The sequence below is a fragment of the Hypanus sabinus genome, chromosome 6 (assembly GCF_030144855.1).
Source record: "Hypanus sabinus isolate sHypSab1 chromosome 6, sHypSab1.hap1, whole genome shotgun sequence".
NCBI lineage: Eukaryota > Metazoa > Chordata > Chondrichthyes > Myliobatiformes > Dasyatidae > Hypanus > Hypanus sabinus.
Genome location: NC_082711.1, coordinates 5,605,315 through 5,629,440, shown reverse-complemented (window position 1 = coordinate 5,629,440; position 24,126 = coordinate 5,605,315). Strand labels below are relative to the sequence as shown.

Genomic DNA, 24,126 nt, shown 5'->3' with positions numbered 1-24,126 from the left:
GCCAGTACCTTCTCCATGCTAGAACCTTTCCTGCATGGGCTCGTAGCTTGTGTGTGGCACCTTGTCAACGGCAGTCTGAAAATCCAAATACACAACATCAACCAATTCCCCTTTGCCTCTCCTACTTCTTATTTCATCAAGAATTCCAATAGATTTGTCAGACATGATTTTCCCTTAAGGACTACAGCCTATTTTATCATGTGTCTGCAAGCCCCTGAGACCTCATCCTTAATAATTGACTCCAGCATCTTCCCAATTACTGAGGTCAGACTAACTGGCCTATAGTCTCCTTTCTTCTTTTTCTCTTCTTGAAAGAATGGAGTGAAATTTGCAATTTTCCAGTCTTCTGGAACCATTCCAGAATCTAGTGAATTTTGAAAGATCATTACTAATGCCTCCACAATCTCTTCAGCCACCTCTTTCAAAACTCTGGTGAGCACACCACTTGGTCCAGGTGACTTATCTACCGTCAGACCTTTGTTTCCCAAGAAACTTCTCTCTAGTTAACGTAACTTCACACACTTCATGCATCCTGACACCTGGAACTTCCACCATACTGCTAGTACTTTTAGTTGCCTTCTGTTGGTTTTTAAAAACTTCCTGATTCTCTAACTTCCCACTAATTTCTGCTCTATTATATTCTCTTTGGCTTTTGTGTTGGCTTTGACCTCTCTTGTTAGCCATGGCTGTATTATCTTTTCTTTAGAATACTTCTTCCTCTTTGGGATGTGTCTATCCTGTGCCTTCCGAATTGCTTCCAGAAATTCCAGCCAGTGCTGCTCTGCCATCATCCCTGCCAGTGTTCATTTCCAGTCAACTTTGGCCAGCTCCTCCCTCATGCCTCTGTAATTCCCTTTACTCCACTAGAGCTGGTGATCTCTTTAAATTCACCTGGCAGAAGGCAAAGGCAAACCACTGCTGTAACCTGCCAAGTACACGATTTCCCAATATGTCAGTCTCAATAAAGGGTCAAAACAATGATGTTAACAACAAGTGTCGGGACAGAGCGGCATGGAGGGAAATCGTCCGCCAACTGCAAAGTCCAGATGTGACCTAATGACGACGACGACCACTGTAATACTGATACATCTAACTTTAGCTTCTTCTCAAATTTCAGTGTGATTTCAATCATACATGATCACTTTCTCCTAAAGTTTCTTTTACCTTAAGCTCTCTGACAATTCTGGCTCATTGCACAACACCCACAACAGAATACCTGATCCTCTGGGTGGGCTCAACCACAAGCTGCTCTAAAAAGCCATCTTGTAGGCAATCCAGAAATCCTCACTCCTGGAATCCAGCATCAACTTGATTTTCCCAATCTACTTGCATATTGAAATCCCCCATAACTATTGTAACATTGCCTTTTGACATACATTTTCTATCTCCCATTGTAATTTCTAAGTCACATACTTACTAATGTTCGGAGACCTGTATGCAACTTCCATCAGGGCATTTTTACCCTTGCAGTTCCTTATCTCTATCCACAATGATCCAACCCCTTCCAACCCTATGTCACCTCTTTCTAATGATTTGATTTCATCTTTTTTAAACCAACAGAGCAATGCCGCTCCCTCTGCCTTCCCACCTGCCTTTTCGATACAATATTTAGACATTAAGCTCCCAGCTATCCTACAACATCATATCTGCCAATCTGCAACAGTTGCTGTATATTATTGTTATACATATTGTTATTCCATACAGTTGTTATTCCATATACTGCAAGCATTCAGATACAACACCTTCAGTCCTGTATTCAAGCTTTTCAATTTTGTCTGCCTTTTACATTTGCAGTCAACAGGATGAGTTGCATTTTGCCCTGTCACAGCCTCTCCTCACTACACATTGCCTCTGTTTGTAAACCTGCTACCTCACCTTCAGCAATATTTTCCACCTTTTCTACAAGACTTCTTGCATTGAAATCTAAGCAGCTCGACACTAGTCCCACCATGATCAACCTATTGATTCCTGACTTTGTCTGAGGTCTTAACAACATCTGCCCCCACAACCTCTCCACTAACTGTTCTGCACTCTGGTTCACATCCCCCTGTAATTTTAGTTTAAATGCCACCGTGCAGCATTAACAAATCCTCCCATTAGGATATTAATCCCCCTCTGATTCAGGTGCAAACCATCTTCTGTATAGGTCCCATCTTCCCTGGAAGAGAGCCCAACGATCCAAAAATCTGATGCCCTCCCTCCTACACCATCTCCTTAGCAATGTACAATCTTCCTAGTTCTAGCCTCACTACCACATGGCATCGGGAACAATCCTGAGGTTAATCCTGAGCCTTTTAACTTAACACCCAACTCCCTGAACACCCTATGTAGAACCTCGTGACTCATCCTGTGTGTGTAATTGGTACCTATATGGACCACGACTTCTGGCTGTTCACTCTCCCACTTAAGAATGCTGAGTCGTCGATCTGAGATATCCTGAATCCTGGCATCTGGGAGGAAAGATGTCATCCAGAAATCTCGTTCTTGCCCACAGAAACTCCTGTCTATTTCCCCAACTAATGAATCCCTATCACCATGGCATGCCTCTTTCTCCCCCCTTCACTCACCCAGTGTGACTTGCCTCTGTTAGATTATTATCCCCCCCACCCCAACCCGTATTAGACAATAGACAATAGGTGCAGAAGTAGACCATTCGGCCCCTCGAGTTTGCACCGCCATTCTGAGATCATGGCTGATCATTCACTATCAATACCCAGTCCCTGCCTTGTCCCCATATCCCTTAATTCCCCTATCCATCGGATATCTATCTAGCTCCTTCTTGAAAGCATCCAGAGAATTGGACTCCACCGTCTTCCGAGGCAGTGCATTCCACACCTCCACAACTCTCTGGGAGAAGAAGCTCTTCCTCAACTCTGTTTTAAATAACTGACCTCTTATTCTCAATCCATGCCCTCTGGTACTGGACTCTCCCAACATCTGGAACATATTTCCTGCCTCAATCCTATCAAATCCTTTAATTATCTTAAACGTTTCAATCAGATCCCCTCTCAATCTCCTCAATTCCAGCGTGTACAAGCCCAATCTCTCCAATCTCTCTGCGTAAGACAGCCCTGCCATCCCAGGAATCAACCTAGTGAATCTACGCTGCACTTCCTCAATTGCCAGAATGTCCTTCCTTAAACCTGGAGACCAAAACTGTACACAATATTCCAGGTGTGGTCTCACCAGGGCCCTGTACAAATGCAAAAGGACATCCTTGCTCTTGTACTCAATTCCCCTTGTAACAAAGGCCAACATTCCATTTGTCCTCTTCACTGCCTGTTGCACTTGCTCATTCACCTTCATTGACTGATGTACTAGGACTCCTAGGTTTTGCATTTCTCCCTTACCTAACTCTACAGCGTTCAGACAATACTCTGCCCTCTTGTTCCTGCTTCCAAAATGGATAACTTCACATTTATTCACATTGAATGACATCTGCCAAGTATCTGCCCACTCACCCAGCCTATCCAAGTCTCCCTGTATTCTCCTAACGTCCTCTTCGCATGTCACACTGCCACCCAGTTTAGTATCGTCAGCAAACTTGCTGATATAGTTTTCAATGCCCTCATCTAAGTCGTTGACATAAATCGTAAAGAGCTGTGGTCCCAATACAGAGCCCTGTGGTACCCCACTAGTCACCTCCAGCCAGTCCGAGAAACACCCATTCACTGCTACCCTTTGCTTTCTATCTGCCAACCAGTTTTCTATCCATGTTGAAACCCTGCCCCCAATGCCATGAGCTCTGATTTTACTCACCAATCTCCTATGTGGCACCTTATCGAATGCCTTCTGAAAATCTAGGTACACAACATCCACTGGCTTACCCTCGTCTAACATCCTTGTTACACCCTCAAAAAACTCCAACAGATTAGTCAAGCAATTAGTATTCAAAGTGATATACCTGTTGTTGAAAGGGATGACCACATGGGTACTCTAAACTGGCTCCCAAACCCCTTTTCTCTTCCCAAATGTCACCCAGTTTCCTTTGTCCTGTACCTTTGGTGTAACCACCTCTCTATATGTGCTATCTATCAGTCCCTCAGCCTCCTGAATGATCTGGAGTTCATCCAGTTACAGTTCAACTCTTTAGCAGGGATTGTTGGAAGCTGCAGCTAGATACACTTGTCGTATTTGTAGTGCTTAGGGACACTGGAGATTTCCCTGCCTTCCCCCATCCCGCAAGGGGTGCATTCCACTATCCTGCCTGTCATCTCTACTATCCTAGGTGAGTAAACATAAAGAAAGGGGGGAAAAGCTTGAGCTTCTCTTTGCTTTGCTTTCTCTTGAGTGAAGCATCTAAGAGTCAAAGCCTTAGGATCACCTCTCTGACTCTCTCCACACTTGCCCCTGCCCTCCTTCAAAACTTCCCTCCTCTCCTCTCCAAACTTCCAATGTCCAGACAGGCTGCTGGCCAAAGCTCTATTATGCTGCTGTGACCTGCTCCTGCCTTTTATCCTCAGACAGTGGACCTGATTGAAGTCCCCTCCTTTCCAAACTTCTGATGTCCTGATTAGCCACTGGTCAAAGCTCTATTAAATCTCATGCCAAGCCTCTGGATGGAAAGATTCAATGCAAGTGCTCCTGTTACCTCTAATCAGTCCACAGAAATCTTAGTGGTGTTTGTTCCTAAACCTTCAACTTAGTTTCCTTCGAGAAACCACAATTCATCCACTTCATTTGGTCATCGTTGTGCATCTCATTCACAGAACATAAAACCGTGACCAATACAGCATAGTAACAAGCCCTTTGTTCCACAATGTTACGCCAACCAGATTAAATTAGAAATCAAATAATGAAACTAACTAAACCATATCCTTCCATTTTCCTCACATTTGTGTGCCTATCTACATGTCTCTTACAAGTTCCTAATGTATCTGCCTTTATCACCACCCCAGGCAGCACATTCCAGGTATCCATCACTCTGTGTAAAATACTTACCTCTCACATCCCCTTTGAAATTACCCCCTCACCATAAATGAATGCCCTCTGATATTAGACATTTTGCCCTTGGGATAAAGATACCATCTGTCTGTTTGACCAGCTGCATCCAACATCAGTGGGAACACAGGAGATTCTGCAGATGCTAGAAATCCGGAGTAACACACACAAAAGGCCCTGATAAAGGGTTTCAGCACAAAATGTCGACTTTTTATACCTCTCCATAGATGCTGCCTAACCTGAGTTCCTCCAGCATTCTGCATGTATTATGCTGGGAACCGCTCTGCTCGCAGTAAAGATGTGTTCTACTGTTGGGCACCAATGATCCCTGATGCTAACAGGAGAAATCACATTTACCTCCACATTACGCTGGAAGCTGTGGAAAGGACAGCATTCAGCTGTCTATCAACAGATCTGCAGTCCATCTCTGCAGATGGACACTGTTTCTATCTGGGGTGCTGAATTCAGAGGAACAGACCCTCGAGGTTAAGCCCACCTCACAGAACATCTAGTGCTTTGGGTCAGCTGATTGCACTGACTGACCAAAGATCTTGAAAGACCATAAGACACAGAAGCAGAATGAGGTAATTCAGCCCAGTAAGTCTGCTCTGTCATTTGATTATGGCTGATTTATTTTCAGTCTCAACCCTATTCTCCTGGCTTCTCCCTGTAACCCTTGATACTATTACTAATCAAGAACTGATCAACTTCTGGTTTATATATACCCAATGACCTGCTCTCCACAGCCATCTGTGGCAATGATTTACCACCTTCCGAACAAAAAGATTCTTCCTCATCTCTGTTCTAAAGAGAAGTCATTGTATTCTGACTCCGTGCCCTCTGATCCTCCACTCCCATATTATGCGAAAAATACTCTCCATGTCCACTTTATCCAGGCCTTTCAATATTTGATCAGGTTTTAATGAGTTTCTCCCCTCCCCCCACTCTTCTAAACTTCAGTGAGTACAAGCCAGAGCTATGAAACACTCCTCCATTAACCCTTTCATTCCTAGGATAATGCTCATGAACCCAAGTTTGACGGCAGTTCGTACTTCCCATACCTTCACTGTGTTCCACAGCCATTTTATTCCCAAAACCCACTACACACACGTAAATGAATGGTCAAAGATATTGCAGTTTCTGAAACTATACATCAGATATAATATGACTGCAAATCAAAGATGATGGTGAGGTGAAAAGTCGTCATCTGAACTGAGATTTGGTTTGGTTATTTTAATTAAATACAGAGAAGTACAGTGAACTGTCAGGTCACTGGCTGCAGCCTACCATCACTGCAGGACTTGTATGTGTCCAGGACAGAGAAGTGGGCAAGAAAAACCATTGCTCTCCCTTCTGGAACGTGCTAAAAGGCTAACAAAACAAAAACTTCATGGCATCTTAAAAGTTTCTTATCCCAGGCAGTTAATCTGATCAACCGTTCTACTCCAGCAGTTTCAAACTCCTAGGACTGCACGTCTCGCATAACCTCTCATGGTCCCAGAACACATTCTACAGTCAGGAAAGCTCACCAACACCTCTGCTTTCTGAGGAGGCTGGAGAGAGCTGGACTATGCACATCCATACTCGTGAAGCAGAGAGGACCCTCTTAAGCTGCGTCACTGTACAGAAACTGTACTATGGTGAACAGGAAGGCCCTACAACGGGCAATGGAAACCAGCCAATACAATAGTGGCACCAGCCTAACAGCCATCAAGTACATATATAGAGAAAGGTGCCGGGAAAGGGCCAGTAACATCATGAAGAATCCCACCCATCCTGCTCATGGACTGTTTGTCTCACTCTCACCGGAGACGAAGCCATGCAGCATCCACATCGGAACCACCAGACTCAAAAATAGTTACTTTCCCCGAAACGCAAGACTGATCAACATCTCCACCCACTAACTCCACCATTTCCAATCAATCACCTTGTGTAAGTTTAGAATCACTTTATGGACATACAATCAATCTATGCATTTAAGCTGTCTTTTTTATTTATATTTATCGTGTTTCTCAATGATTTCGCGTTTTTTATACTTAAGCAGCTGCCGCAAATAGTCAGTTTCATGGAAATAGTAAAAAGGTACAACAAAGACAACAACTGTTTAACTGAGTAACAAATTATGTATTTACATTACATAGAGAACACTACCAACACTACTACAGTACTACAAAGCAGTGTATCAATTCCTAATAGTTATCGCCGACGGAATTCATCCAGTATAAACTATGCTGCCGTGTTCATTTAATTGACTGTAAATGAACAAAATCAGCGTAGACACTTTGTGCAGATAGTAGACTGCCTTCATACAGTGCTCTTGACGATTGCATCCTCCAAATCTTCACTTTCATTATAACATTCAAGACAATTGTCAATGCCATCAAATTCTTCATAGTTCCTAACTTGAAGTAGTGAAATTGCTTCATTTTAACTCTCGGCCGTTTCTGGTATCTCCAAGCTTGAATGCTTCAAATTGTGGTGAGCAAAACAGTTCTGAATTGTCTAACTTTCTCACCATCAGTGGCAAAAATCACTGCTTTTTACACAAACACACACAACTGATGCTATTTAAAAACTGTTTACCCTAAGCACAATGAAGTATCTAATGGCCACACAAGTGCACACAGCTGGTGCTAGTATGGCAAGTCTCTTGTCCAAAGTAAGTAGCATAGTGCCCCAAATAAAGGAAGGGAATCACAGCCATTTTCTTGACTAGTTTGTGTTCTTTAAGAGTTGTCCTCAATAAGCATCTGCCTTGATTAACCAATGGCCTGATGATCCAAAATCCACTGTACATGTGAACATATACGGTGAATAAAGTTAATCTTTGATCCCTTTTTCACTTTAAATGCATTGCCTGTTCCTCTGATAGCTTAGTTGATTCTTGATAAACTTCACGGCTACTAAACCAGCACTTTTGCAGGGGTTAGGAAAACCTTTCAAAGGTTTCGCAAAAGACAGAGTACCCGACCATGTTGATGCACTAGACTGTGTTTGGCTGAAGTTCTAGGGATGAGCTGAGTTCAGTGGTAATGCAGCTTATATTTAAACATTATTCCATTCAGTAGCAGCTGTGCAGGCTATCCATGAGCTGACTGGAAAAAGGATGGAGAAAACGGGCAGCCTGCATCACCTGGGATGGTATCCCAGCACTGGAGTCAATGAAGTTGCACTCAATGTCAGTAATACCAAGGAACTGATTGTGGACTTCAGGAAGGGGAAGTTGAGGGAACACACACCAGTCCTCTTCAAGGGGTCTGCAGTGCAAGGGGTGAGCAGTTTCAAGAGCCTGGGTGCCAACATCTCTGAATATCTATCCTAAGTCCCACTGATGCTATATGAATAAGGCACTCCAGTGACTACTTTCCATTAGGAGTTTGAGGAAATTTGAAATGTCAGCAAAGACCCTAGCACACTTCCACAGATATACTGCTGTGGGAAGCATTCAGAACATCTGGTATGGAGTCACCAATGCACAGGACCAGAAAAAGCTGCAGAGGGTTGCAAACTCAGCCAGTCCCATCATGGCACAAGCCTCCTCACTATCGAGGACATCTTCAAAAAGTGATGCCCCAAACAGTAGCACTCATCATTACGAACCTTCACCACCCACGACATTCCCTCTTCTCATTATTACCATTAAGGAGGAGGTACCTCAACACACACACTGTTTTAGGAACAGCTTGTTTCCCTCTGCGGTCAGATTTCTGAACTAACCATGAACATTACTTCACTATTTTGCTCTCTTTTTGCACTATTTCTAAAATATAATTATTGTAATTTATAGTAATTGTTATTTACCTACATTATACTGCTGCCACAAAACATGTAATTTGTGAAACCCTAACCCAAATATCAGTGATAATAAACTGACTGAAATAGAAGGGGATTCTAGGGATCGGTTGGGGGGGGGGGGGGGTATCAAGCCAGAGGATGTGTAGATCAGCAAAGTAGCATAAATCTATCATATACAATTTTATTAAACTGAAAATGATTCTTCCAAACTAGTTCAATTACAATGGATAACATTACTGAATAATACTAAGTGTAATTCTCCCTCACTGCATCAGGTTCAATCACAATTGTGTGTAAACACTTTCCTTCCAGGAGTGAAGTATTGAAATGAGATTCTTCCCCTCCACCATCAGATTTATGAACAATGAAGCTAAGTACACTACCTCAATAGTTGTTGCGGTCTTTTTGCACCAATTTAAATTTGTTAATAAATATCTTACTGCAATTTATAATTTTCAATGCATTTTACTGATGCCACAAAACAACAAATTTCATGTAGTTTGCCAGTAAACCTGATTCTGATCTATGGCAGCAGCAGTACTTCTCCTATGTGTATGAGGAGTCAAGGGATCAAAGGGGAAGAGTGCAAAATGAACGAGAAGGCAAGGAAGGTGACTGACACTACCAGTATTTATTCAAAATGATATATTTCTTCGTCAGTAGCCCACCACGGTTTAGCCACTCACAACTGTGATTGTTTCAAGATGACCATCTTCCTTCTCGCCCATTAAGGCAGCCCCTCCCCGGAGACTGCAGCTATCTGGCATTAAAGGTGTCAAAGAAGCAAGGACCTTGTCAAGAGTTAATTAGCTGAGAACACTGGTCGGAATTAGTAGTCTGGATGCACTGCCTCAAACTGTGCCACAATGGTGGGAAAGGGAGCACCAGTTCAAAGGCAAATTCACACTGAGGTCAGGAATTAGCTTTCCTACAAAGAACTACTTCACAGGACTTGGATTGTTGGCAAGAGGGATCTAGCACGTCATTGTTTTTTTATCTATGGGGACTGTAGAATTTTTTTCTTGATTTAATTAATTCAAATGGTAATTTCACCCTTGGATTTTGGCACTGGTATAATTCCCAGAATGTGCATATATCTACACATAACCTCCTTTAGGGGTGTAAAATTGCTACCTTGGTCTAGTAGTGTATCCATAACTATCTGTCAACTTTGTAGACTACCTAGAGATGATGCTGGGACAGTGAAAAAACAGTGGATGGGTACGGTAGTGTTATAGTTACAGTGCTAGCTGTAAGATTGGGGTTCAATTCCCACCAGATTGTAAGAAGGTTTTACATTCTCCCTGTGACTGAGAAGGTTTTCTTCCATGTTCCGAAGATGTACAGATTAGGGTTAGTAAATTGTGGGCATGCAAGTAGCATCCATCATCAAGGACACCCACCACCCTGGCCATGCTCTCTTCTCACTGCTACCATCAGGAAGGTAGTACAGGAGGCACAGGACCCTCACCACCAGGTTCAGGAAACTTCCAGTAAGAAAAGGGTGCATTCAGACACAGCAGCCTCACAGGGGCCAACTGAAGATGTTCCTTTTCTTTTTTAAATGTCATTTTTTTATGATCACACGACAATGCTGCACTCCAAGAACTTTGGGCACTGCAGGGCTACCCTATCAGTGGGCTGCTCATTGGCAAAGGGGCTGGACACGGTGCTGCCTGTTACAGGAAGGAATCGGAGTTGGCGTGCAGTGTAACTGTAGGTTATTGTCTTGGAGGTTTCTCTTGCAATCCAAGACCCTGTTGGACATTGACAATGTAAGATGCTGCAAGCCTGTTTCCCTTGTTTGGTGACACAACAGATGGCAAAGGAGCTCTGTGGCCTCTGTTGTAGCAAGGACTAGACATCAAGACACAGGCTTGCCTGCTGTGGCAGTCCAGGAAAGGAGATGCCAGAGGCAGTGCAGCATGCCGTCAATGCTTGGTTGGGAGCTGGCTTCCCCTATCGGTGCTTCACCTCCCAGTATTCAATCGGTGGAATGAAAAGCTGGACTGCATGTGTGCGTTCAAGTTGCATGCCAGCTTGGACAATGTCTCCCATCCACTCCATAATGTACTGGTTAGGCACAAGAGTACATTCAGCCAGAGACTCATTCCACCGAGATGCAATACTGAGCGTCATAGGAAGTCATTCCTGCCTGTGGTCATCAAATTATACAACTCCTCCCTCGGAGTGTCAGACACTCTGAGCCAATAGGCTGTTCCTGGACTTATTTCCACTCGGCATAATTTACTTATTATTTAATTATTTCTGTTTTTATTTTGCTATATTTCTACTCTATTCTTGGCTGGTGCAACTGTAATGAACCCCAATTTCCCTCGGGATCAATAAAGTATGTCTGTCTGTCTGTTCATCTGTGGACTGCCAGGAACTGCCCATCAATTTGTGGGAAGTATCTCTCAGGGACTTGGGTTATATATCATTTTGATTGACTGTATGTGAGGTCGCAATCTTGAACGTGCTGTGTATGTTTTGGACCTTGGCTCCTGGCCAAAAGGAACGCTGCTTCAATTGGCTATATTGATGTATGGTTAAATGACAAGTAAACTTGAATTTGATTTGATTTGATTGAGTTATTACCCCTCAACCATCAGCTTCTTGAACAAAAGGAGATAATTTCACTTGCCCCATCACTGAAATGTTCTCACAACCAATGAACTCACTTTCAAGGATTCTTCATCTCATGTCCTCAATGTTTATTGTTTATTTATTATTATTATTTCTTCTTTTTTAAATGCAGTTTGTTGTTTTCTGCACGCTGGCTGAATTCCCTAGTTGGGTATGGTCTTTCATTGATCCTGATATGGCTATTATTCCATAGATTTATTGAGAATACCCACAAGAAAAAGAATCGCAGGGCCATATGTGATGTCGTATATGTACTTTGACAACTGAATCTGAACTTCGAACATTGGCGTCGGAAGTGTGCTGACTCCTGTGGGTTGTCCCCAGCACATCTGCCTGTGCGCTGGTCATTGATGCAAATGACACATTTCACTGTATACTTTGATGTTCGATCTTCCTTCCAGATGTTTCTGAATAGTTCTCCACAGAGTACACGGCAAGGGAACCAAACAAGTCTGTGACAACGACTTTAGCAGTAATCCCAAACATCCAGACAGGAACAGCAGCAAGCACAGCTCAAAATCCGGGTCATGGAAGGGTGGACAGGTTTTGAGGATTTAATAATTATGTTTCAGTAGCCTAGACAGGACACGAGAGGCTCCCAAAATTCACTACGGTACTTAGTGCCCTACCCACCAGTAACACCATCATTATTACACTACCCTATTGCCAGGAAGGAGCAATCCAGCAGAGAAGCTGCTCGCTGTCATTTTCAAATTGAGGGCTGGGGAAATGATTGAGCAGGAGATCAGGAATCACACCATTAGGAACGTTGGCTGACACCTGGCCTGCTAATAAATGCTGCTGAGGGTTCAGCAATTTTATTTTTGTCTAATGCTCCTTTCAAAAAAGACATCATAGAGAGAATTATTCTTTGGGCAAATGCCTGGGACGGATGAAATAAGGGCTGAGTACGGCTTCAGTGAACTCTGGGAACGAAAGGGTTGATTTAAGGCAGAGGTTGATTAGTCAGGGTATGGAAGGTTGCGGAGAGAAGGCAGGAGAATGGGTTGAGGGGGATATGGATCAGCCATGATGAAATGGCACAGCAGACACAATGGGCCAAATGGTTTAATTCAGCTCCTGCCTTGAAATCTTAGAATACTTGTAAGTGTACAATTCTTCAGTTAAGGAGAGTGGATCAGGGATGAGAACCATGACACATTCTACTTTCCTCCTTCCTTTGTCATTCCCATTATCTCCTTCCACTCACCGAAACACGCAAAAACAAAATGGCTACCTCAGCTTCTACAGAGGGGATTGCCAGAAGGGATAACTTTACTTGCCCCACAACCTAAAGAATCACTTTCAACAACTCTGCACCTCATGACCTCTATATTTATTGCTCATTTATTTTATCTCTTTTGTATTTGCAGTTTGTCTTTTGCACACAAGTTGTTCTCCATCCTGTTGAGAGTAGTCTTTCATTAATTCCATTGTGTTTCTTGGATTTCCTGTGAGTGCCCACTTGAAAGCAAATCTCAGGGTTGTATATGGTGACAAAAATTTATAACAAATTTACTTTGAACAATCGATATTTCAAACTGTGACGCTGATGAAGGGTCTTGGTCCAAAAGATCAACCATTTATTCCCCTCCAGAGACTCTGCTGACTTGCTGAGTTCCCCCAATACTTCGTAGGTGTTGCTCAGTTTCCTGTGTGTCATTTGTGATATCAACATTAGGCCTCAACCCAAAAGGTCCTCTGTGTAAGACCATAAGATATAGAAGCAGGATTAGGCCATCTGGCCCATTGAGACTGCTCTGCCATTCAATCATGGCTGATCCAATTTTCCTCTCAACCCCAAACTCCTGCCTTCTCCCTGTATCCATTCATGCCCTGACTAATCAAGAATCTATCAACTTCTGTCTTAAATATACATAAAGACATAGCCTTCACCACTCTCTGGCCAAAAAAATTTCCTCACCTCCATTCTGAAAGGACATCCTCCCATTCTGAGGCTGTGTCCTCTGGTCTCAGACTTTCCCACCACTGGAAACATCGTCCCCATATTAACTCTATCAAGACATTTCACCATTCAATGAGGTCACCCCAGTGAATACAGGCCAGAGCCATCAAACACCCTTCGTATGACAAGGGTGCTGGAATCATTTTTGTGAACCTCCTTTAAACCTTCTCCAGTTTCAGCACATCCTTTCTAAGATGAGGGACCCAAATCTGCTCACAATACCCTAAGTAAGGCCTCACCAGTGCTTTGTCAACATTACATCCTTGCTTTTATATTCTAGTCCTCTTGAAATGAATGCCAACATTGCATTTGCCTTCCTCACCACAGACTGAACCTGTGAATTTACCTGCAGCGAATCCTTTAAGTCTCAGCTTTTTATATTTTCTCTCCATTTAGAAAATAGTCAACTCTTTCAATTCTTCTACTAAAGTGCATAACCATACACTTCCCGACACTCTATTCCATCTGCCATTTCTTTGCCCATTCTTCTAATCTGTCTGTCCTTCTGTAGTCTCTTTACTTCCTCAAAACTACTTGCTCTTCCACCTATCTTCATTTCTGCAAATTTAGTAAAAGAAACACATCAATTCCATTATCCAAATCATTGACATATAATGTAAAAAGAATTGGTCCCAACAGATCCCTGTGGAACACCACAAGACACTGGCAGCCAACCAGAAAAGGATCACTTTATTCCCACTCTTTGCCTCCTGCCAATCAGCCACTGCTGTATCCATGATAGAATCTTTCCTGTAATACCATAGGCTCATAGTTTGTTAAGCAGCTTGTCAAAAGCTTTCTGAAAATCCAAGTACACATCAATCGATTCTCCTTTGTCTATCCTGCTTCTTACTTAATCAAATAATTCTATCAGATTTATCAGACAAGATTTTCCCTTGAGCAAACCATGCTGACTATGGCCTATTTTATCATATGCCTCCAAGTACCGAAACCTCATCCTTAATAATAGACTCCAACATCTTTCCAACCACTGAGGTCAGACTAACTTACCTACAGTTTCCTTTCTTATCCCTCTCTCCCTTCCTGAAGAGTGGAGTGATGTTTGCAGTTTTCCAGTCTTCTGGAACCATTCCAGAATCTAGTGATTCTTGAAAGGTCATTACTAATGCCTCCACAATCTCTTCAGCCACCTCTTTCAGAATGCTGGCATGTACAATATCTGGCCCAAGTCTTTATCTACCTCCAGACCTTTTAGTTTTCCAAGAAGCTTCTCTCTAGCTATTGTAACATCACACACTTCCTGCCCCCTGACACCTGGAACTTCCATCACACTGCTAGTGTCTTCCACAGTGAAGACTGATGTAAAATACTCCTTCAGTTTGTCCGTTACTGCCTTGTCCCCCATTACTACCTCTCCAGCATCGTTTTCCTGTGGTCCAATACCCACTCTCGCTTCTCTCTTATACTTTATGTATCTGAAGAAACTTTTGGTATCCTCTTTAATATTATTGGCTAGCTTTCTTTTGTATTCCATCTTTACCATCTTAATGACTTGTTTAGTTGCCTTCTATTGGTTTTTTAAAAGCTTCTCAATCCTCTAACTTCCCACTAATCTTTGCTCTATTATATGGCCTCTCTTTGGTTTTTATATTGGCTTTGACTTCTCTTTTTAGCCATGGTTGAGTCACAATTCCTTCAGAGTACTTCACCCCTTTGGGATGTGTCTATCCTGTGCCTTCCAAATTGCTTCCAGAAATTCTAGCTATTGCTGCTCTGCCGTCATCCCTGCCAGTGTTCTTTTCCAATCAATTCCGGCCAACTCCTCTCTCATGCCTCTCTCATTCCCTTTACTCCGCTGTCATACTGATACACCTGACTTGAGCTCCTCCTCCTCAAATTTCAGGGCAAATTTGATCATATTATGATCACTTTCCTGCCAGGGTTCATTTACCTTAAGCTCTGTTTTTCTCTGTCATTTCAAATTCCTGGGTGTCAATCCTGAGCGCAACATATTGATACAATTACTAAGAGGGCATAACAGTGGCTACATTTCATTAGGAGTTTGAGAAGAATTGGAATGTCACCATCTAGTATGGAGGGGTTACTGTTCAAGTTTAAATGACATTCAACCATGCATGAATATCCATGAACACAGCCAAACAAAATAACATGACAAGCAACACACACAAAAAGCTGGTGGAACTGAATGAAAGAAAAGATAGTAAGTTAGTCCTGACAAAGGGTCTCGGCCCAAAATGTCGACTGTACTTCTTCCTATAGATGCTGCGTTCCACCAGTATTTTATGTGTGTTGGTTGAATTTTCAGCATCTGCAGATTTCCTCGTGTTTGTGGAAAACAGCACGAGTCTGGGTCCAAAACACAATACCAAAAGTCACACACTGCAAAAGGCACTACATATAGCACATAAGATAGCAAGCACATACAAGAGATCAGTAAAATACAGTCGCGCAAAGTTATAGTGCAAGACCCTGAGACCATGAATGTTACAGGAGTCTGCTGTCAAACACATTACAGCTCGTTTCAGCTGAGTGAACACTGGTGGAGCACACCAACTCCCACAACTCTCCGCTGGGTGGCTGTAAACAGGCGCCACCATGACTTGAAGCCAAGGCCGCACAGCTCCCCCACCATCTGCCAATAAATTAGTGAATCAGATTTGCAGCATTCTACATTAACAATGTCAAACAGGGTCTTGCGATCACAAGAAAAGCAACTAAGACAATCACTTGCTGTTAGAATGTGCACTGCCTCGGCGCACTGACTCCCCCGGTGCCTCTCCGATGTAGGCAGCAGCACGAGCTGCACCAATTCCAGCTCCTTCACTTTCCACACCAACAAGCAACTCGCTGATGGAGTAGACCTGCAGTACTTTTAAGTTCTAATTTCCAGTAGGGTCTTGTGATCATAAGAAATTTATAATGGATAACAACACCTTTGGTTGATCCCACTTAAGCTGATGCAATCGAATGTGCTGCCATCTTACTGGAAGGATCATAAAAAGCTGCAAAAAGTTGGAAATTTAGCCAGCCTTCCTAGCATCGAGGACATCTTCAGAAGGTATTGCCTCAAATAGGCATGCCCTCTTCTCATTACTACCATTAAGGTGGTGGTACAGGAGCCTGAAGACACAATCTCAATATTTCAGGTACAGCTTCTTCCCCTCTGTCACCAGATTCCTGAATGGACAATTAACCTAAGAACTATTTTTTGCTCTTTTTTCTTGCACTACTTAATTTAATTTTCTTTTTTATGTTTAATGTAATCTATAGTTTTTTTCAGGTATTGATTGTACAGCTATTGCAAAACAACAGATTTTATGACATATGCGAGTGATATTAAAAGTGATCGGGTAGATGCTATCTGACTTGTATTTTGTGTGTTGCTCAAGACTTCCAGCACCTGCAGAATCTGCTGTATTTTTCACTATTTGCATGCAATTTGGCTCCGTGTGCTTTAAGTAATAATCTTAACAAGACAGTATTCACAGAACCTACCTAACATATTTACCCAAGAAAGTTAATGCAGAATTCCCATGTACAGGCTATGGGATATTCCTACTCCTATGCCATACTAACCTTCTTTTTCCTACAGCTGAAGATTCCTTCTCAAACAAACCAGAACAACACAGAAACAGAATGACCATCCTGGTGTGAAAATCAATAATTACATACAACTTAGACCATTACAACACAAGAACAGGCCTTTCAGCACATAATAAATTAGTACTGAAATGGCTAACTAAATTAACGTCTTCTGCTTACATAAATGTCCATATCCTCCCAGTTTCCTCACGTTCCTGTGTACATCTAAATGTCTCCTAAAAGTCCCTCCCGTATCTGCCTCTACCACCACCTCAGGCAGCACACTGAAGGCACCCACCATTCAGTGTAAAATACCTGTCTCACATATCTCCCTTTAAATTTACCCCTCTCACCTTAATTCATGCCCTCTAGTATTAGATGTTTCAACTCTGGGGAAAAAGAGGTCTGTCTGGTCTATCTGTGCCTCTCATAATCTTATCAGATCTCTCCTAATAGTTTATAGCTGGCTTGAAATTGAAGAAACTCCTGAAATTCAATACCGAGAATTGCTTGCAATCAGCCATGTCCTGTGAATGGACAGATGCCTCATGCAAAGAATGAAACCAATTCTCTCAAAGGAAACTGTCATGTCATGTAGTCATAAAGGTGGACAAGATGAAACAAACCTCTTATTTGTGCACTAGCACAATTTGGTTAAAGTCGACCTTGGCTTCAGACTGAAGGAAGCCTCTCAAATCGTAGACTTTACACCACTTAAATATTCAACTTGTAAACTGGAGGTAGGAGTGGAATTGTAAGGCTCAAATCAAAAAAAGTGAACCTCAGGTGTGTTTGTTTTAGATTTGTAGGTAGCAGCGCAAGTAAAGACACCCTCCAGGACTTGACTAGCTCTGCACCTTTGTATTGAGTTAAGCTTTGATTGTCCCTCACCCTGCGATTCAGTGTCACTTTGCATGCCAGTACTTGCTGATTTTCTGAACTGGGTGTAAAATTTCAAAATGGAGTCATACAACAAGGAAGCAGACCCTTTAGCCCAACCCATCCATGCCAATCAACCCAGACTCTGCTCTGTCACATGATCACAGCTGATTTATTTTCCATCCCAACTCCATTCTACTGCCTTCTCCTCATAACCTATGATGCCCTTACTGATCAAGAACCTATTCGTCTCAACCATCGATGGGAATGAATTCCAGAGATTTACCACCATTCCTCCTCACCTGTTCCATTTATTCACACTCTTTGCCTCCTGCCTATCAGACAATCCTCTACTCATTTAGTATCTTTCCTGTAGTACCATGGACTCCTACCTAGTTAAGCAGCCTCATGGGCTGCACCTTCTCAAAGGCCTTCTGAAAATCCAAGTATACAACATCCACTGACCCTCCTTTGTCTATCCTGCTTGTTATTTCTTCAAAAAATTCCAGATCTGTCAGGCAAGAATTTTCCTTAAGGAAACCTTGCTGACGTTGATCCATGTTATCATGTGCCTCCAAGTACTCTGAAACCTCATCCTTAATAATCGGCTCCAACATTTTCTCAACCACTGAGGTCAGACTGACTGGCCTATAGTTTCCTTTCTTCTGCCCCTCTCTCTTCTTGAAGAGTGGAGTGATAATTGCAATTTTCCAGCCTTTTTGAAGTATTCCATAATCTAGTGATTCTTGAAAAAAATCACTACTTATCCCTCCACAATCTCTACAGCTACCTGCATCAGAACCCGGGGGTGCAGGCCCCCTTTATTTCCAATCTTCACCTCTTGCCAATCAGCCAATGCTCTATCCATACTAATGTTTTTCCTGTAACACCACGGATTTTAATTTTGTTTAGCAGCCTCATGTTCAGCACCTTGTCAAAGGCCTTCTGAAAATAAGACCATAATATCTAGGAAGAGAATTAGGCCATTCACTGGGTCCGCTCTGACATTTCATCATAGCTGAGTTTCCTCTCAGCCTCAATCTCCTGCCTCCTACCTGTATCCCTTCATGCCCTGACTAACCAAGAATCTATCAAACTCTCTGCCTTATATATACCCAATGACTTGGCCTCCACAGCCAACTATGGTATGCGTGGTGCGTGGAATGCACTGCTTGAGTCAGTGGTAGAGGCAGATACACTAGTGAAATTTAAGAGACTACTGGAGGAGGAATTTAAGGTGGGAGGTTATAGGGTTTAAGGGTCAGCATAAGATTGTGGGCCAAAGGACCTGTACTGTGCTGTATTGTTCAATGTTCTAATTCCTGATTCACCACTCTCTGGCTAAAGAAATTCCTCCCCATCTCTGTTCTAAATGTATGACCCTCTATTCTGAGGCTGCGTTCCCTGGTCTTAGACTCTCTCTCCACATCCACTATCAAGGTCTTTCACCATTCGATAGGTTTCCAATGAGATCACCTATCATTCTTCTGAATTCTGAGTATATGACAAGCCTTTCAATCCCAAGATTATTTCTGAACCAAATAAACAATATCCACTGACTCTCCTGTCCCTCCGCCTATTTTAGAATCAACTTTAAACTCATGCTTGTGGATTTGATGTTGGAAGTGTTTGCCTACTGCCAATGCTATTATTTTCCTATTCAACATCCAGTTACCAGATTTCTATTGCTAGAGCTGGCCAAGAACACATTGGCTTGTAATCATTAGAAATGGCCATCCAAAACACAAGTTTTGTGGAGAGAGTTCCAGGAGGCAGTTCGTACAACCACCTTATGGTCTACTGCACAGTTTACACTGACATGTCGTGCCAAGAAACAGGAATTGTTAAGTGCATAGTCCACCAAGGGCAAACACCTTGCCAGGGTGAGTGAAAAGGGAAGCAGGCATCCAAGGGTGCCATGGTGCAATTTTAACACTGAAAATGGCCAGAGGAGTGTGTACGATGTTTTTAACTCAATTCTTAAATATTTAATTTGAGGGATAATTGCTTTATTTAGAAGTGCACCGATTGCAGCCACTGATGCCTGGAGGATTTGTTGTGCTCAGTTGTTGCACAGCAAGTTCAGTGCTTCCAGGGCATGGTTTACAAGGAGAGGGAGAATCTAAACTCTGTATCTAATAGGAATGAAGGTCAGAAAAACAAAACATGGGCAGTACTTGAAACCTTGGTGGATGCACAAGATTGCCAAGGACAGGAGGTTAAATTAACCTTAAAGAAAAAATAGCTTCCTTGCAAGAAAGTATAAAAATACTAAGTGGTTTGATTCTATAATTCCTGCTTTATGCTGGTTGATGTCTTAAGATATCAGTATTGAATGGACTGCACCAGACTCAAGCTACTTCATTAAGGTGTAAGATGACTTGATAGAGGGGCACAAGATGATAAGAGGCATAAGTGGACAGCCAAAGACCTTTTTCCCAGGGCAGAAGAGGCTAATACAAGGGTGCATAATTCTAAGATGACTGGAGGAAAGTTTTGGGGTTTGTCAGGCAAGTTTTTTTTTTAAAAACACAGAAAGTGGTATGTGCACGGAATGTTCTGCCTGGGGTGGTGGTAGAGGCAGATACATTAGGAACATTTGAGAAACTCTTAGATAGGCTCATGTATGATAGAAATCTGTGAAAGGATGTGCTGGCATTGGAGAGAATGATGAGTAGGAACGAAAGGGTTAACATGAGGAGCACTGTTCCTGTACTCACTGTTGTTTAGAAGAATGGGGGTGAAGGGGAGAGAGAATCGCATTGAAGCCTATTGAATATTGAAAGGGTTGACAGAGTGGATGTGGAGAGGATGTTTCCTATAGTGAAATAGTCTAGGACCAGAACAAAGAGACATCTATTTAGAAACGAAATGAGGAGAAATTTCTTTAGCCAGTGCATAATGAATGTGCAGAATTGCATTGCCACGGATGGCTGCGGAGGCCAAATCATTGGGTATATTTAAAATGGAGGTTGATAGATTCTTGATTAATCAAGGTGTGAAACGTTACGGGGAAAAGGCAAGAGAATGGGGTTGAGAAGGATAATAAATCAGCCTTGATGGATTGGCAGGCCAGACTCGATGAGCCAAATAGCCTAATTCTGCTCCAATGTCAATGGTCTCGTGGATTTCTTTTCTGGGCATGTTTGAGAGTTTTCATCTATAAAAATTACTGGATGAGAAAAAAGAATCAATAACCTATTTGGAAAGAGGCCAGTGTTCTTAAAAATAAAGTAACACAAGGGTAGTAGAAACAAATGTTGTTTCAACGTTCCTGAAGACGTGACTGATAACCGGGAAGGTAGGACCTCCCTTGGGCTAGCGGTTGTTTGGGCAGTTTGACCCTGGTGATAGCACCACTATGCCTTTATGTTTTTAAATGTTATTTATTTAATCTTATTTAGAGGTAAAGCACGGAAAGGCCCTTCCAGGCCTTTGAGTCGTGCTGCCCAGCCCCCCGCTTTAACCCTAGCCTAACAATAGGACAATTTACAAAGACCAATTATCCTACTAACTGTAATGTTTTTGGACCGAGGGAGGAAACTGGAGACCTAAGAGGAAGCCCGTGTATTCCACAGGGATGCCAGGATTGAAATCCAAACTCTGGGGTGGCACTTTGTGCTTTTATAGCCTCCTGCTAACCACTATGATACGGTGACGCCCAAATTTTACTGTCCCAAGCCCCCTTGACATGTGAAGATGTCACTGCTACCCTGTTCAATAATGATGAACGGGTGCCTGATGCTGAGGTTGAAGTGCATTACCTGTCCTGGCAGTCCTCCTTCTGGTGCCTCTCGAGAATGGAGCGTGGGAACTGCTTGAGGCAGAAGCCGCAGTCACTGGGGAGCTCGCTCACCGCCTTTTCCACGGCCAGGTTCCTGCAGCACAGGCTCTTGCTGATCTCGCAGCGGCAGTTCGGGCAGGTAGCCTGCTCCTCCTTCAGCCTGGCATCAGCCAGCAGGTGAATGAAGCAGCCTGCACACATCAAGTGACCATTCGTGCACTGCCGGGCGGAAAGAAAACTTACATTTATACCAGGTTGGACACTGCAGCAAGTCTTTTTTTGATTTTATTTTTTGAGTAGGGAGAACAGTGCTGGGGGGAGAGAAAACATTTTTGCATGGCATCCAAACATGACGCACTGTGAAGATCAGGTATAGCACTGACCAACTGTAATGGAGCAGATCCTGATGCATTCAAATATCCCACCCTCGCCATGCCTGCACTTTGCCCACTGCCATGATCCCTCACATCTAGACTGCTGAGCAAGTACCACATGGTGAAGGAACTGAATACTCACTTGGAGAACTGAATAGAGAGCATCTTATACCCTGGTGGCGGGCTTCCACAGTCCACTGAAATGGGGAAAGCTTTTGCCTCCACCTTTGTTCAGCCACAAACTCAGGACAATAGTGTTTAGACATGTATTACAATTTATTACACTTATGTTCTCCCCACTTCCCCCACCCCCCACTAATTTATTCAAAGGGCACTGGTAACACTCTCAGGAATCCCTGGGAGCAGTGAAGCAACTCAGCTTTGACTGAACCCATCTGCTGCATATCAAATCCCAGCCGCTAGAGACAACTGTTTGCACAACTGATGTTCTCAGGCAAGTTTGTAAAATTACAGTCGATTCTAACACTTTAGTAACAGTTTTGTTAACAACACTGGCCAACTCTAAACTCAGCTAAAATTATACCAAAACACAAATTCTGTATTTCCTTCCAAAACAAATTAGGCCTTCTCTGGTATGATCCACATTTATAGTGAGAAAGAGGCGAGAGTGGATATCGGAACAGTGGAAAACAATGCTGAAGAGGTAGTAATTGGGGGACAAGGAAATGGTGGATGAACTGAATAAGTATTTTGCATCAGTCTTCACTATGGAAGACACTAGCAGTGTGGTGGAAGTTCAAGGGTGTCAGGGGTCAGAAGTGTGTGAAGTTGCCATTACTAGAGAGAAGGTTCTTGGGAAACTGAAGGTAGATATGTCACCTGATCCAGGTGGTGTACACACCAGGGTTCTGAAAGAGTTGGGTGAAGAAATTGTGGAGGTATTAGAAATGATCTTTCAAGAATCACTAGATTCTGGAATGGTTGCAGAAGACTGGAAAATTGCAAATGTCACTCCAGTCTTCAAGAAGGGAGAGAAGCTGAAGAAATTATAGGCTAGTTAGTCTGACCTCAGTGGTTGGGAAGATGTTGGAGGCAATTATTAAGGATGTGGTTTCAGGGTAGTTGGGGACACATGATAAAATAGGCCACAGTCAGCATGGCTTCAAGGGAAAATATGTTGGAATTCTTTGAAGAAATAACAAGCAGGATAGACAAAGGAGAACCTGTTGATGTTGTGTACTTGGATTTTCAGAAGGGCTTTGACAAGGTGCCACACGAGGCTGCTTAACAAGCTATGAGCCCATAGTATTACAGGAAAGATTCTAGCATGGATAAAGCTGTAGTTGATTGGCAGGAGGCAAAGAGTGGGAATATAAGAAGCCTTTTCTGGTTGGCTGCCAGTGACTAGTTATGTTCTACAAGGGTCTGTGTTGGGACATATTCTTAATATATTATATGTCAATGATTTGGATGATGGAATTGACGGATTTATCGCTAAGTTTGCAGATGATACAAAGATAGGTAGAGGGCAGGTAGTTTTGAGAAAGTAGAGGGGCTACAGTAGGACTTGGACAGATTAGGAGGATGGGCAAAGAAATGGAAGATGGAATACAGTGTCAACAAGTGTATGGCCATGCACTTTGGTGGAAGAAATAAAAGGGTTGACTACTTTTGAGAAAACTCAAAAATTTGAGGTGTGAAGGGACTTTCTGGACCAAAATATAAAAGCAAGGATGTAATACTGAGGCTTTATAAAGCAACTGGTGAGGCCTCACTTACAGTATTGAGAGCAGTTTTGGGCCCCTCATCTTAGAAAAGATGCACTGCAGAGGTTTCAAAGGAGGTTCACAAAACTTATTTGAGGATTGAACAGCTTGTCATATGAAGAGCTCCGGGCCTGCATTCACTAGAATTCAAAAGAATGAGGGGTGATCTCATTGAAACCTATCGAATGGTGAAAGGTCTCAATACAGTAGATGTGGAGAGGATGCTTCCTGTGGTGGGAGAGTGTATGACCAGAGGGCACAACCTCAGAATAAAGGGGTGTCCTTTCAGAACGGAGATGAAGGGATTTCCTTAGCCAGATTGGTGAATCTGTGGAATTTATTGCCACAGATGGCTAAGTTATTGAATATATTTAAAGTGGAGGTTATTGAGGGCCGCATAGGTTACAGGAAGACACAGCAAGAGACTGGGGTTGAGAGGGATAAAAATGG

General features: G+C 42.8%; 1 protein-coding gene across 2 annotated transcripts in view; it reads right to left on the bottom strand.

Moving 5' to 3' along the window:
• zftraf1 (zinc finger TRAF-type containing 1) overlaps window positions 1-24,126 on the bottom strand; it is a 144,434-nt gene that overhangs the window by 38,308 nt on the left and 82,000 nt on the right. For both annotated transcript variants that reach the window (XM_059971600.1, XM_059971601.1), the window contains exon 2: window positions 21,556-21,794. In XM_059971600.1, the coding sequence (XP_059827583.1) occupies window positions 21,556-21,794 (239 nt within the window). The remainder of the gene's footprint in view (window positions 1-21,555; window positions 21,795-24,126) is intronic.